The sequence below is a fragment of the Dipodomys merriami genome, unplaced genomic scaffold (genome assembly GCF_024711535.1).
Source record: "Dipodomys merriami isolate MVZ:Mamm:240054 unplaced genomic scaffold, mDipMer1.0.p SCAF_1, whole genome shotgun sequence".
In the NCBI taxonomy this organism is placed as follows: Eukaryota; Metazoa; Chordata; class Mammalia; order Rodentia; family Heteromyidae; genus Dipodomys; species Dipodomys merriami.
The window spans coordinates 55021121-55035798 of NW_027202270.1; the positions used below are offsets into that span (position 1 = coordinate 55021121).

General features: G+C 40.8%; 1 protein-coding gene across 11 annotated transcripts in view; it reads right to left on the reverse strand.

Moving 5' to 3' along the window:
• Tanc1 (tetratricopeptide repeat, ankyrin repeat and coiled-coil containing 1) overlaps positions 1 to 14678 on the reverse strand; it is a 229141-nt gene that overhangs the window by 59538 nt on the left and 154925 nt on the right. For 9 of the 11 annotated variants that reach the window (XM_070022615.1, XM_070022628.1, XM_070022620.1 and 6 more), the window contains one exon: positions 3466 to 3729. The exons of the other annotated variants lie outside the window; for them this stretch is intronic. In XM_070022615.1, the coding sequence (XP_069878716.1) occupies positions 3466 to 3729 (264 nt within the window). The remainder of the gene's footprint in view (positions 1 to 3465; positions 3730 to 14678) is intronic. 11 annotated transcript variants of the gene reach the window in all.

A 14678-nucleotide genomic window follows, 5' to 3' on the forward strand; every position in this document is an offset into this window, starting at 1 on the left:
GGACCACCATTCCTCTCCCGGCCCCCATGTCTCCAAGCTCACTACAAAACACAGCTTGCAACATGTTTTCAGACTGTTGCCACATGCCTCATAGTGAATTCACCAACAGTGGTTCAGAAATAAGGTGCCATCATAGCTATAAACATAAACTCACTTTACAGCCTGAACAGCGTAGACATCCCACATGCTATTTCAGCTCATGTTACAAAGACACCCAGATCCTCAAAGGGCTTTCTATTCCCCACTTCTAAACAAAAAAAACCCTCAAAAAGCCCTCATCTGATTTGGATGCAGGTGATGGTGAGATTTCAAGAGCCTCTTTTTCCATATTTCCAGTCATCAGAGCATCGCCGCCAAACTATGCAGCAAAGCAGCTACACTGTCAATTGGCTGATTTGGTTCCACTGCGGATTCATTCTCCATTTCAAACATGATAAAGCAGAACTGAAAGTTGCATCAGGACTTCAAGTGACCAGCTGCAGCCACCTCTGCTTTCTGAGGCATTTTCAAAGCCACAGAGACATCTGAGAGCAAATAGTGCAGTGATACTTGAACTGAGCTATGAACTCAAGTGTTCCCACCTAGCACACCAGGTGACTGAGAACAACCATTCTGCGTAAAATAGAGCCTCACACATTACCAATGTGGGAGTCAGACTTGCATTCAGTATAAACAACAAAGGATTTCAAGGCCTAAAAACTATTTGGGGGAAAATGGGAAGTAAAGCAATTTCATACTGTAATGAATCTACTATTAATTGTGTGTTCACGTGAATACACAGATGCTGTGTATGATGTGGGAGAGAAGCACACTTCATAATGCTACAGGAAAGGTTGTTGTTGTTATTGTTTGAGGGGTGGGGTGTTGAGTCCTCTCTAAACTAAACAAGGAGTATCATGTCCAAGTGAGTCATGAACTAACCTACCAAACAGAAATGAACTTACCAATTAGTGTTTCAAGAAAATTAGAACTCAGTTGGTAATTGTGTTTTGTTCATTTCCTCGAGATTTAAAGTGTTCTATGATCCATTCAGAAAATAGTTCAAGAGAAAACAAAAAGCTGCCAAAATAGAACGTATTGCCTAACTTGTAGAATAACCAGTATCTAATTTTAAAGGCTCTACATCCTGTTTTTTTTGAAAAGTGTCTATGTCATCCACTTTCACATGATTTGTAATACTGCAAGTCAATCCTACTAACAAATAGCTTTACAAAGAACCACTTTGCAGAGTGAAACAATCTCCAAATGCAACCAATTAATTTTTTATAAGGTTTGATAAAAAAAAGTTTACTACATTGCATAGTTAATAGACAACCATAGGTTTTTTTGTTTGGTTGGTTTTTTTTGGTAGCAAGCCCAATGACCTTGAAAACTAGCGATTTTAGGAACTAATTTTGCACCTTCACCAAGGGCAGGTTCACACACATGCATGTGTGTGTGCAGGAGCACAAACAGTATGTACAGGTGCACATGTGCACGCCAAACAGGCCTAGTATCACATGCCAATCCTACTCTATTCCCATGGAACCACCTTTCCTATCCAATGGCAGTTTTTGTTTACATAGATTTTAGCATACCACTACTTCCAAGAGATTTCAGTATGATGTACTTTAATTTTTATTTCAGTCCTTCTAATATTTGCAGCAGTCTGCCTTCTAGTTACTAAACAAACAGTGCTGCAGTAATTCACACAATGGAACCTTATTCTTTCCCATGACCCTTGACACAACTTGTCTTATTCCCTGAGTGAGGTTAAGCTTTAGAAGCAGGAAGTTATTTAGCAGATTCCTAGCTTACTAACAAATAGGCACTTGCCTATTTCCTTTCAAACTCCATACATAGTTTTAAAAACATACAAAACAGGAGAAATGAGCAAATCTATTATGCCAGGTAATCTCTGCTCAAACCTCAAGGTAAGATCCTCCTATTCCACAGGAGATCCAGCTCCAGGGCACACATAATAAATGCACACCGCAGAGATCAGAAAGCTCTGCTCCATGAATTATGGCAGTCTACTGGAAAGGATCAGCTCACACCCACTGTCACTTCACCCGGCAGGAGAACATATAAAAGGGACATCCAGCAGAAAACATAACCCCAAAGGGGTGCTTTTAACACTGCTAAAAGTAACATCTTAATGTGTTCCCTAATTTTAGAAAAGATTTGATTACATTGAGGACAAACTTGCTATTTTCTTGAAGAAAATAAAGCTGTCAAGTTCTGGGACAGTATGAGTGACCCATTCATCCTAACCATGTAACTACGACCTAAAACCACTTGAGTGCAACGTATTATGTTCAAGGGGTGGGATTGTAGTGGGAAAACACAAAAGCTTTTGGAAGAACCATCAGTCAGAACGCGTAATGCTCTCTAGTGTTTCTCTCTGGCAGACACACCAAATCCCTCTTCTGGAACAAGGCCATTTTGCTTCCTTTGAAAGTGAATTAAAGTTTACCTCAGAACTTTTCCATTAAGGCCATTTATTTACCAGCTGCTTTAGAGTTCCATCGTAAAAAACACCTAACAACAACCAGAATGACCTAGCACATCCCACAGGAGCAGTATAAATCACAGAAAAATCCTTTGATGTAGGAGGAGAGAATCTGAGTCCATGTATTAGTAGAGGATGTTTTAAGTGCTATGCTAGTAACCAAGAATTACCATGAAAGTTCCTCTCTTAAATTCAGCACAACAGCATTGAGTGCAAGTGTTAAGACCTTCAAAAGCAGGAGTTCCTCTCCCAATACACAAGACTCCTCTCCTTGCCTGACAACCAGTCCAACTCCTTGCACTGCCATCTGTGGCTCTCTTCCTTCTGCCCAGCTACCACGCTTCTCTCTCTCTTCCCCAGCCTCGCTGCATATGCTTTAAATGGTATGCACCACTGTTTGAATTATGCAGAAACATCGGATCTCCTATCTATATGACAGGCTTCAATTATACAAAAGAAAGCTTTAAAGTTAGATTCAAAATTCCCATGCTGATAGTAACACCTTCACTCTAAATAATTCCTTTACCAAGATAAAATAAGAAGTCATACATTTACTGAAGCTTAAAATAACAGACACCAAGGGAAGAATTTTTTAGCTTTCTCCCGTTATATACAATGAGCCAAACTGTCCAAAAGATAGATTTAAAGAATCCAGAGTGGAGTGAAAGGGAAAGGGTGATATTGTCCAAAAAGAAATGTATTCTTTACGTGACTTACGTACCTCTCTGTATATCACCTTTATAACAATAATTTTTTTTAAAGTTTTCTTAAAAAGAAAAGAATTCTAGAGTGAAAAGGTCACTGAGAGACTACTAATTGCAGCTTTATTGTGTTTACTGGTGGGTAAACTGAGACTTAGGAAAAGTAAGATCAGAACACTGATTGGTATCTGGATCAGATTCCTATTAGAAGACAGTGCACAGCAGGTTCCTCAGGCTCTGACATAACCCTTCCAGGGAGATTCATGGCCTTACCTGCAACTGAGTTGGGCCGTGGCATTATTAGCGAGCTGGAGCTCTGAGAATAAGGGACCGGACCATCTCCAGCTGAGGATTCTGCCTTAGGCAGCACGTTGTCCGCTGACCCAGTGGTCTCCTCTTCTGCCACGGGGGAGCAGTTATCTGCCCTGCGGTCATGAAGTACTCCCTTCTGAACCCCTAACCTTAGGCTTCCATCTTTATTCCATTCCAAACTGGAGCCACTCCGGTCATCATTTTCGGATGAACTTGTAATTGTGGCTGAAATGAGAGATCAAAATACTTTGAAGGAGACCAGGCATAGCTGGAGTGGTTGAGAGTGAAAACACACACACCTCCCCCTCACAGGATCATTGGAAAGTTTTCCAGTCCACACAGATTTTTATCAAGATATGTTTCATACCATGTATTTTGGTATATTCAAAGAATGTTGCTTATCAGGGGAAATAACACTGCAAAATCACTGTACAGGAAAAAGATTCAAGAAGATAAAGAAAAAGCTATCTAGAGGTATCAGACATTGAACAGCAAATCTATGCAATACGGATATGACATATTCCATCTTTACCCACGATGAATTGCTCATCACATTAAATCCTTTTGAATCTATAAATATCTTAACCAAATGATTATTTGTTGGCGGGGATCTGGAGGAAGAATGAGCAATACAGAAGTTAATGTAGAAAAATCTTTAGTAACAAAAGTACATTTACAAAATCAAGGAGAGAATCTGATCCTAAAAGTCAGTATCTATAACATTTGTTCAGCCTGGCCTGGAGAGATCAACTTGACTTATTCCTCCAGGGTCACAGAATGGAAAAAATCTCTTTCTGGGCAATACAGGGAAGTACCAACATAGTTACAAAATTAAAGTTTAACCTCTTAGAAAAAAGTCCAACAGAGAAAGAGGGGAAAAAAACAACACAATGCTGGAAAAACCTTTTATAAACATCTTAGAGAGAGCTGAGAAGATAAAAGAAAAGTACAATACTCACCCTATATAGCTTCTACAGACAACCACTCCTAACTTACAGACACTAAGCTGTGTGGGATCCCCGCAACCACAGCTCACCAAGGTCACGCCCCTGTTCCACTGTTGACCTTATGCAAACTTGTGTCCTTAAGGGCAGGGGTCGTGTCTACGGATGCTCTGTTTGGATTCCAGCAGCCCAGGTCTCTGTGAGCCTGGCAAATGGGAGAGCGGCTGGCCAAAGTGCACTCAGACTCAGCTGCCTTAAGGGAGCGGCTTCATCCACTCATCATGAAGAGCATACTGCATCAGCAGACCAGCCAATTAGCTCCAAGAGAGTCTGTTATTTAGGACCAGAGGGTCTGAAAGGCCCTTTTTATTATTAGAATGCTACTTAAGGTTTAAAAGTAAAGACAAAACAATTTCCTTGCTATGGCCACACCACAGGAAACCCTGCCACAATTCTAAGATGGTTCTTGCTGCTGCAGCCTGGACTTACTGCCCTCTGGTCTCCTCCCTCATTAAATTAAAAAACAAAAAACAAAAACCCTCCTATGCATGGAAGCTCCCATCATATACATGGCAAGAAGTGCTCAATAAATGTTTGGTTATTAAATGAAAAAGCAAATGAAGAACAAACTCCAATTGCACTTGTAGCCAAAGACACTACACCTCAGTAACCTCACTGTTCTCTAGTCAAGACTGTTGGCATTATGTCTCTGACTAAAGTACAAGCTGGTATGGGATGGGGGTCTTCTCACTTCAGGGAGTACATCACTTCTGAATGTTCTAATGGTAACAAACCATGCTTCCAGCTCTCTAAAATCAAGCACAGCCTTCACTGTGTTTCTAATGGACTGTACTCTAGTATAACAAGTACATCCCTTCCCACTATAAAAATGGTGGGGGTAGTGGGAAGAGTCAGCAACGAACATTAAAGATTAACTATATGACAGAAATTGTGTTAATACTTTACAAAAAATTTATTAATGAGTATATTATTTATTTATGGTAATTAATTATTAATAGTAACTTAAGTTGAAAACAAAAATAGAACTTGTAGTAGTAACACATGGTTATTAAGTCCAGTGTTTGGACCTCTGCATGGTTTTGAGACATACTAGAAATAGCTGAGTTCCTGAGAGGGAAATGTTCCAAACTGGGGATCAGGGTGTTTTTTCTTGGTTTTATGGCTGTGGCTATTTCATTTGAGGGGATATAATTTTAAGTGAAAAAATAAAAATGGCTGGGCTCACACCTGGTGGCTCACACCAGTAATCCTAGCTACTCAGGAACTCCTCAGATCTGAGGATTGCAGTTCAAAGCCAGTCCCGGCAGGAAAGTCCATGAGACTCTTATCTCTAATAAACCACCAGAAAATAAGTGGCGCTGTGACTCAAGGAGTAGAGTGCTAGATTTGAGCTTAAGAGCGGAGAGACAGTGCCCAGGCCCAGAGTTCAAACCTCATGACTGACAAAAATAAATTAATTGATTTAAAAATAAAAATGGCATTTTCCCTCATTTGCTCTGCCTAGGTGCCACACAGTTTAGAGTCAAAGCCTAATAGTCTCCTCTATCTGGGAGTGAACAGGGATTTGAACTGGCTCGCTTCTTGGTACTAGTAACAGCACAGTCAGCTGAATTGCAGCTGCAGGGCCCTCAGGAAACAGCTGAGGAGAGCCAGGAAAGCCTGGGTGGTGTCCCTAGAGTGCAGGATAGGTTGAAGGTCCAATTCTCACCATGAAGCAAGGGCTCCACATATTGCCCAGTTTCTGATGGGTGGAAACTCTCCTCTCCTGGCAGTAAGAGAAAGGAAAGTGGGTGTGGAGGAAGGCTCTGAGATGAAGGAAGTAGCCATTTCAAAAGAAGATTAATACAAGTTCAATGTTTATTAGCAGAAGATTCCAGTTCGGAATCTTCTCATCGCGGATGGGATGTTCACATCAGAGGGGCCATCCATCATCCACACCAGGCCATGGGGAGATGCAGGGAGGCAAGAGGCTTGGAAACCACAGGGAGACTATCCCATCCCACAAAGGCTCTTCTCATTCCAGGTAGAGCCTGCATAGCTTAAAGCCTAGGCAGTGGACTTGCATCCCAACCCAGCTTCTCTCTAAGCTCAAAGCAGATCAGTGGGGCAGATAAATGCTGGTTTCCTTGCACACCAAATAGGACATCTCCAATCTCTCATAATAAAACCATGCTACTCAAAAATATTTTTCTTTCATGGTAACAGAAATATAAGCTTCTAATTAACCTAGGATAATGCAGTGTATGTATTCAAATATGTATATATGTGTGTGTAGTCAAATATGCTCCTTTTTATTGTTATTGTGAAGGTGATGTACAGAGGGGTTACAGTTACATTAAGTCAGGTAATGAGTACATTTCTTTTTGAACTATGTTACCCCTTCCCTCACTTTCTCCCAGTTTTTCCCCTCTGTTCCCCCCACAACACGTTGTATAGTTCATTTTCAACATAGTATCTAATGTATGAGGACTTAAAAAAAATCTAAAACATGGTACTTTACATCTTCTAAACTCTGAATAAGTTTTAAAATTCCCTAACAACTCTATTTTTAACAACATTTTATTCCTACAAATTAACAGAGGTGGGCTGGGAAGGTGGCTCAGTGGTAGAATGCTTGCCTTGCATGCATGAGGCCCTGGGTTCAATTCCCCAGCACCACATAAACACAAAAAGCCAGAAGTGGGCTCTGTGGCTCAAGTGGTAGAGCGCTAGCCTTGAGCTGAAGAGCTGAGTGACAGTGCCCAGGCCCAGAGTTCAAGCCCCATGACCAAAAATAAATAAATAAATAAAATTAAGAGGTGCCAGCTTTTGTTAATTAAGGCTTATCATTGTCACCCAGATATCTTAACTACTCTTCAAATTCTGTAACATGAGGGCTTTGTTGGCCTTATATTTCATTGAACTGTCAGGTTAAACTGCACCATGCTAGTGTTAAACTGGGCGTGGTGCCACTCATTGATTCACTCATATTACTGCTCACTCTATGTACCTAGTTTGAAAATTCTGATAGCCCAGGAGACTAATCTGACTCTGTAGTAACATGTAAGCAGATCTGCTAGTACACAGGGCTCAAAAATAGCCAATGTAATTTTTTGAGATATCAAGGCACATATACATAATCATCACCATGAGTGAGAAGCCAGCCAGGCTAACAGCCATACATTTTCACAAGCATGGCACATGGTTCGTGGCATATCCAACACCAACTAGCTATCACTGCACACACAGCAAGTTTCTAAAGTCCCTTTGCTTGCACAGGCACTGCACATAAAAGGAGCACTGTAAGTATCTATAGTTAAAAAATAGTTTTATTTGGTTGGTTTTTTTGTTTTTTGTTTTGTTTTTTGGTTGTTGTATTTTTAGGGGAGAGCAAAAGGGAGACAGAGGAATGGAGGGAGAAATGGCGAACAAATGCAGTCATGGTTTTCAATATATACTATGTAAAAATGAACTATGTAACTTAAGGGCAGGAACAAGGGGGGGATGGGGAAAAGCAAAGGAAGGAGTGACATCGTCCAAGAAGTATTATATTCATTATCTACTTGCAGAACTGTAACTCCTATGTACAACTCCTTAATAACAATAAATGCAAAACAAAATTTTAGGCTCATGAAGTCTGTGCCTTGCACAAAATAGTCATCCCAATGAAATATTATCTATGTAGCTAATGTAACCTAATTAAAAAATAGCATCACCCAGTCATCAAATATTTTGTTAGGTACAGTTCTACAATAAAACATTTTGCCTTCGACTCAAATTTTATTCACCCCTCTTCTTAAAATCAAATTGGAAAAAAAAACAAAAATATAGTCACAGGACCAAGGAGTATGGTGAGATCTAAATCAAATTGTAGTTTAAAAGAATATCAAGAAGGTAGATGCCAGTGGCTCATGCTTTTGATCCTACCTACTCAGGGGGCTCAGACCTGGAGGACTGAAGTTCAAAGTCAGGGCACAAAAGTCTGTGCCTTCATCTCCAATTAATGAGCTGGAGTGGAGGCATGGCTCCAGTGGTGGAGCACAGTTATGAGCAATAAAGCTGAAAGGTCCTGGGTTCAAGACCTGATACTGGTGTACACATGTACACATACACATACACACACACACACAATCAATTTTAAAAAATGGATTATAGTGTGAATCCAGAATTTCTAAGAACTAAAGACCAAACATGTTGAAGGCAGCAAACATTTTATTCCTACAAATAAACAGAGGTGCCAGCTATGAAAAAGACAAGAGGTGCAAAGTGTGGGAAGGCTCTGGGGGTCTAGGTTCTAACCTAGGCTTCTCCCTTTTGATGAACCACAAGGCATATGGCTATATGGACTCTAATCTAGGAGGGATCATTTTTTCTTTACACATATCACCTCATGCAAATGATATGGTTTCTCTCTTCCCACTGGCTACCAGAAAAGTTAACAATAAAATTTCGGCCTAGTTATTAGAAAAATGAGTAGTCACATTATCATGTTATTTTTTTTCTCTAACTCATATCTTCACAAAAAAAGAAAAAATCCTTTTTTGCCATGCTTATGCCTGAGCATTTCTCATCCCCCCAGTAGGAATGAAGAATAAGTAAGTATCCTGAGGGAATAACAACAGTGACTAATGTGCACCGTGACCCCCATCACATCTTAACTTGCTGACTCCCAAAACAGCCCAGTAAGCAAAGTCCCACAAAACTGGAGCTGCTGCTGTGCTATAAAGTGTTCATGCTGTTTACAGAAAATCTGGATATGCACTCACAGATACTGTATGTGTACGTGTGTGGGGAGGGGAGCCTGGAACTCTGGATACTGTCCCTGCTCAAGGCTAGTGCTCTACCACTTGAGCCACAGCTTCACTTCAGACTTTTTAGTGGTTAATTGGAGACAACAGTCTCATGGGTTTTACTGCCTAGACTGGCTTTCAACTTTGATCCTCAGATCTCAGCCTCCTGAGTAGGCAGGACTACAGGAGTAAGCCACCAGCGCCTGGCTCCAGATACATTTACAAATTATTTTTAGTACCATCCTCATTTATTAAACCTCAAAGCATACACAAAAATATATGTTTTAAATAATGAGGGGAAAGTAGAAACTAATTTTCTTCAAGTACTCCATAGACTATCTTACATGCTCTATATTCAAAATAATTGCTTTAGCCAGGTGCCAGTGGCTCACGTCTGTAATCCTAGCTACTCAGGAGGCTGAGATCTGAGGATTGCGGTTCAAAGCCAGCCCAGGCAGGAAAGTCCATGAGACTCTTATCTCCAATAAACCACTAGAAAACCGGAAGTGGTGCTGTGGCTCAAGCAGTAGAGTGCTGGCCTTGAGCTGAAGAGCTCTGGGACAGTGCCCAGGCCCAGAGTTCAAGCCCCACGACCAACCAAAAAAAAAATAAAATTGCTTTAAATAGTCAGTTGTTCCCTGGGTTTGGAAAGAAACAATTAAGACATATACTTAAAGTGCCTCTTAAATCATGACTGAAGGAAAAAAAAAAGTAACAAGCATTTGCTAAACTTCCATATTAAGCTTAATGGCTGACAGGAAGAGTATAAAAGTTAAAATACTGGACTAATGAATTAAAGATCAAACAAGAAAGGAACATAATGGCTGCATATTAAAGTGGGAGAAGGGAAGAAATAAATAAAAAAAGGAAAATCCAACTACTGTAGAGATTGCCTCCTCCGACCTGACCATAACTTCACAAAGCTACGTTTACTACAGCAAAGAAAGTCTGAGATCATGAAAACATCAAACAGACAAGTCAAGGCAACAAAGTTCTCTGGTCCTATAGCCTGACAGAAGCCTTACTTCTTTCCTTTGTAGTCATACCTCACACCCAACTGTGGTTCAGATTGCCAGGCCACATTGTGGATTGCCCTGGACAACAAAGGCAAACACTGTAGTCAAGGTTGAAACCAACCTTCCTGAACCTTTCTGAATGGTGCTTGGTCTGTGTGTCTCTCCAAACCCCATCCCAGGCCCACCCCATCTGCAAATTAATAAGCCACACAGAAAAGTCCCTGGCTTACCTGTAATCACAGCTCAACCTGCCTGGGTCCAACAAGGAGAGGGGCACAGAAAGGCAGGCAAGCAGCTTCTCCTGGAATGCTGAATAGATTACCTGGATGGGGGTGCCTCAGAGAACGTCAGCTCCAGAGCCTGTCTGGTTTTTCCTTCTGCAGCAGGCCCAGGAGGACAGGTTGGCACTTCTGGCTAGTCCTGTCTTTTTCTGGCACAGCACTGGGAACCCTGTGCATTGGATTGTGACAGCCAGATCTCTGTACCAAATCTCCAGCTCAATGCTTGCTTGCATTGCGCAAGGTGTTCTCTGCCACAACATGCAGCAAGGCCAGGGACCCAGCTACAGTTCCCAGCACATTTATCATACTCTTTGACTATGGAAACGCTAAAGGGAATGGCTGTGGGAAGGGCAGTGGGGGAGAGAGAGGGCTGGACTCTCCTCTCTCAACAAGAACACTGCCCAATGTAGCCTGGTACAGTAGAAAACAGCTTCCAGAAAGGGTGTCAGGATTATAAACGATGTGACATTTTCTAGCAAGGGTATGAAGCATGGTGCTCTGGCAAAGCTTCACATACCTGCACACAGAGTGCATTCACATTGGAGATTCTGTTACAGTCTAATGACTCTATGGAGTTTCAACTTCTTTAGAAAAGAGCTTAAGATGCTCAGTGATTGGTATTATGTCCCTACAGCAAGGATCTTTCATCGAGATCTCCATTAATACCACATGTTATACTCCTCTCAGCAGTTAAGAAGGTAGTAGTCTCAAAAGTTTTTAAAATAGTTGCTGTGCCTTATCTTATCCCAGTACTGAACAAACCTGCTCCTAGAATATGGTTGGTAGTCTTAAATGCTTGCTGTACCAAAAGAACAGCCTGAAAACTTCAATCACAGTGTGAGTAAAAATATATCAGGCACTCTGCTGACTAGAATCACTGCCAAGGGTTTCTTTCCCACATCGAATATATTACCAAATTATATATGTAAAGAAAAAACTTCCTTCTTCACCCAAGAGGTTTTTAAAAAAAGGCTTCTATAATTAAGGATGATTTTTAAATTGCAAGCAATGTAGCAAAATGAATATTAACCTAGATTTGAAACACTCTAAATAGTTATTACCAAATCAATTTCAAAGCATTGCAATTTAGTAGTAAGCGGGGGCAATACAGGTGGCAACAAAGCAGTATTAGCATAAAATCAAAAGGGCAGGATTTACAACAAGTTAAAAATGAAGAGAAAGTGCAATTAATTCATCTTTGTGTGTCTTTGCATCTGCTCATCTCCCCCGGGACTCAAAGTCCAGGTAATAAATGTCTCCAACTACCCTGAAATCACTTTCATTTCATAAGCCTGGGAGGAGGCAGGAGAGTCAGGAAAGATAAAAGTCCATGATAACTTTTTTGTAAATGTCCTACACAAATATTATCACACTGGAGCAAGCAGCAGCAGTGCACTAACCATATATCCAATATTATTTACTGTAAGCCATTTTGAAGGATAACATTTTGACAAAGGTGTTCCCTACTAAATAAAGTTCATACCTGCATCCCTGCTTCAAAGTAAAGCAGAATGCCAGAACCTGGAGGACAGGAAAGGAAAGGGAGAGAAGAAGACAGTTAAAAGAGCTGAGCATTCTACCCTTCAGAAAGCCAGCTTGCTTGATGGAATGTGATGGCTCACCCCATTCCAGTTCAGGTATTGATTGGGACAGGCAGGTGGATAAAGTGGAAGGAAAGCACAGTGAGGAGACATGGCCACTGTTGAAGTCTTATTTTCAAACACTGTCTTGACACTGCCTTGCAAGAGGAAGCAGATGCAGGATGATACACAAAAGGCTTGGCAACTATAAATGTTGGCAGGTAAATGTAGACAGTAAAAGAAAAGCTTGCGATGGAAGATTTGCTTTATAGAGGCTCATCCTCAACCAGAAGTTTGCTAATTGCTATCTGCAAGGAATTCTTGGCACATATGTTAAATGGATAAGAAGAATCTTTTTCTAAAAAGTCTGGGATTGGTTTGTTTCTCTTCATCCAGTCTCTATCCTCTATCTTCCTAAATGGAGAAACAGTCTTTGTCTTGAAATATAACCCCACCCCCCACACATATACACACATCCATATAAATAGGTGCAAAGTATTTTAAATCCACTATTTCCAGCAGTGCTTTTTTAAAAAGTCAGATTGGCTTTCATATGCTTTCCAGTAAATATACATTTTTTTCTAAGCTGAGATTAATATATATTATAATTTCCACTTGTAATAGTTAGAAGCCAAGTTATGTTCCAAGGAGTGTCACCAAGAAAAATATGTTTTCTCAGGCAGACAGGAAGCACCTTTAAAAGCTTCTTTATAAAGAAATATAAAGTTTTCTTCTCAATACAAGTAATTGAAAGTTGTTTTATCTTGATTTGGTACAGCTGGATTTCACATTTGGAAGACTTTCACATTGCAAATTTGAAAATCAGATACTTCTAGGTAATGCCAATGATTTTTCATATGTAAAAAATAAAGACCTTCACTTTAAATTTTTTAAAAATGATACTCAGGGAATTCAGTTAATCTCATCCAGCTTAGACAGTATTTCTACATGACAGAATTATTATACTTCCAAAGACATTTATGTTGGAAGAACTTGAACCTCTTGAAATAGGATAAAGTGGGACTCCCCTCTGGATAACAGAATAAAGTTAAAAAGGGGGTGGGAAGAGCCTATTAAGCCCTGGCTTCTACAGAGCAGGACTGGAAGGGGCCCAGTAAAGTTCTTCTAATGGTCACTGGCATGCCCATTCTGTTACCAAGCACTGGAAACAGAACACAGGCAGGGCACCTGATAGCAGCTCTAAGGAGGCTGCCCGGGCATGTGGGAACACAGGCTTCCCATCCCTGCATCTGCTGGGCAAAGTATTTAGATTAAATATAATCAGCATGCCAGAAATCAGCTTAAATAGTTAGGAAGGCCAAGGAATTTTTAAGGATGGGTTACCACTGTCTGAAATGCCCCCAGAATGCCCTGAATAAGCTGTGCTAATACTGTGCACGGAGCCTTGTGCTAATACTGTGCACTTTAAGCCTTGTACAACCACATGCATGGAATACTGTGGCAGCTGTGTGCACTCTGGACAGCCCACCCCAAAGCCATCCCAGTTCTACTGGTGGGCAAGTTTTAACTATTTAAAATGGAAAACGAAATGGAAACCCACATCCTCCCTTCTCCACGCCTTATTTTAAAATGTAGATCCTCACTTGTTCATTTGACAAGCTTCTGCCAGGTCTTCCAGAGCAAGACACTAGCGTGTCTCATCTTCATCTCTGCTTGCTAAAACCACAGTGCTCTTGAACATTTTACACTCCTAAATATCTAAGGTGCCCCACAGCTGCCCCATTCCAAGGTATACCTTATAAAGTCAGCATGTTCATCAGAAGGCAAAAGGCACACAAAAAGCCCAGCAATTATAGATCATAAGTGTGTCCCCGATACCTGCTTCACAAGAGGTGCAGGAGTTCACTGCCCAGTGTTGACTGCAGAGGAAGTTCTTTCCCTCTCTGGTCTCACCACTCCTGTCTCATCAAACACCTGTGGCTAAAGACTACCCAGAGAGGAAATTCTTGTTCCTTTTCCCTCTCCTCCCTACCACACCTCCATGTATGCCTTGGCAACAGGTTCTAATTCTTTTGATCATGAAGGAAAGAACAACAGAGGCATGTTGTCAGCAGACCAATATTTTCCTCTCATCTATCTACAATCTTACACCCCTGCCAGATCAGCTAATGAGGTAATGAACATGATCTCCAGCATCTGGGGTCTCCCAGGAAAATGGGGCTGACCAACCCCTTCCTTATTCCTTCCATCTTCATCTCAATTTCTGCAACTTTTCATGGTTATCTGAGTTGATGGAGCATGTTTGCTTGAGCCAAGAAATAAAGGATAGTTTCAATGACATGAAATGTATGATGGTTTTACCATCAAGGCAAGGCTAAAATATAGATATTAGAAGGTTTGACAAACGCACTTAAGATGAAAATCCTGAATAGTTCTTTAAAAACTAATAAAATGTTCCCACCTTCAATGCAACTTGATAGTAGTAGCAATTCTTTCTCATTGCCAACATTGGGCTAGGAAGCTGGCAGAGTTTGAAAAATGAGAACCCTTGTCTATATGAAGACAAAATTATCAAAAGAATAGACACTCTGAGCCAGGTGTG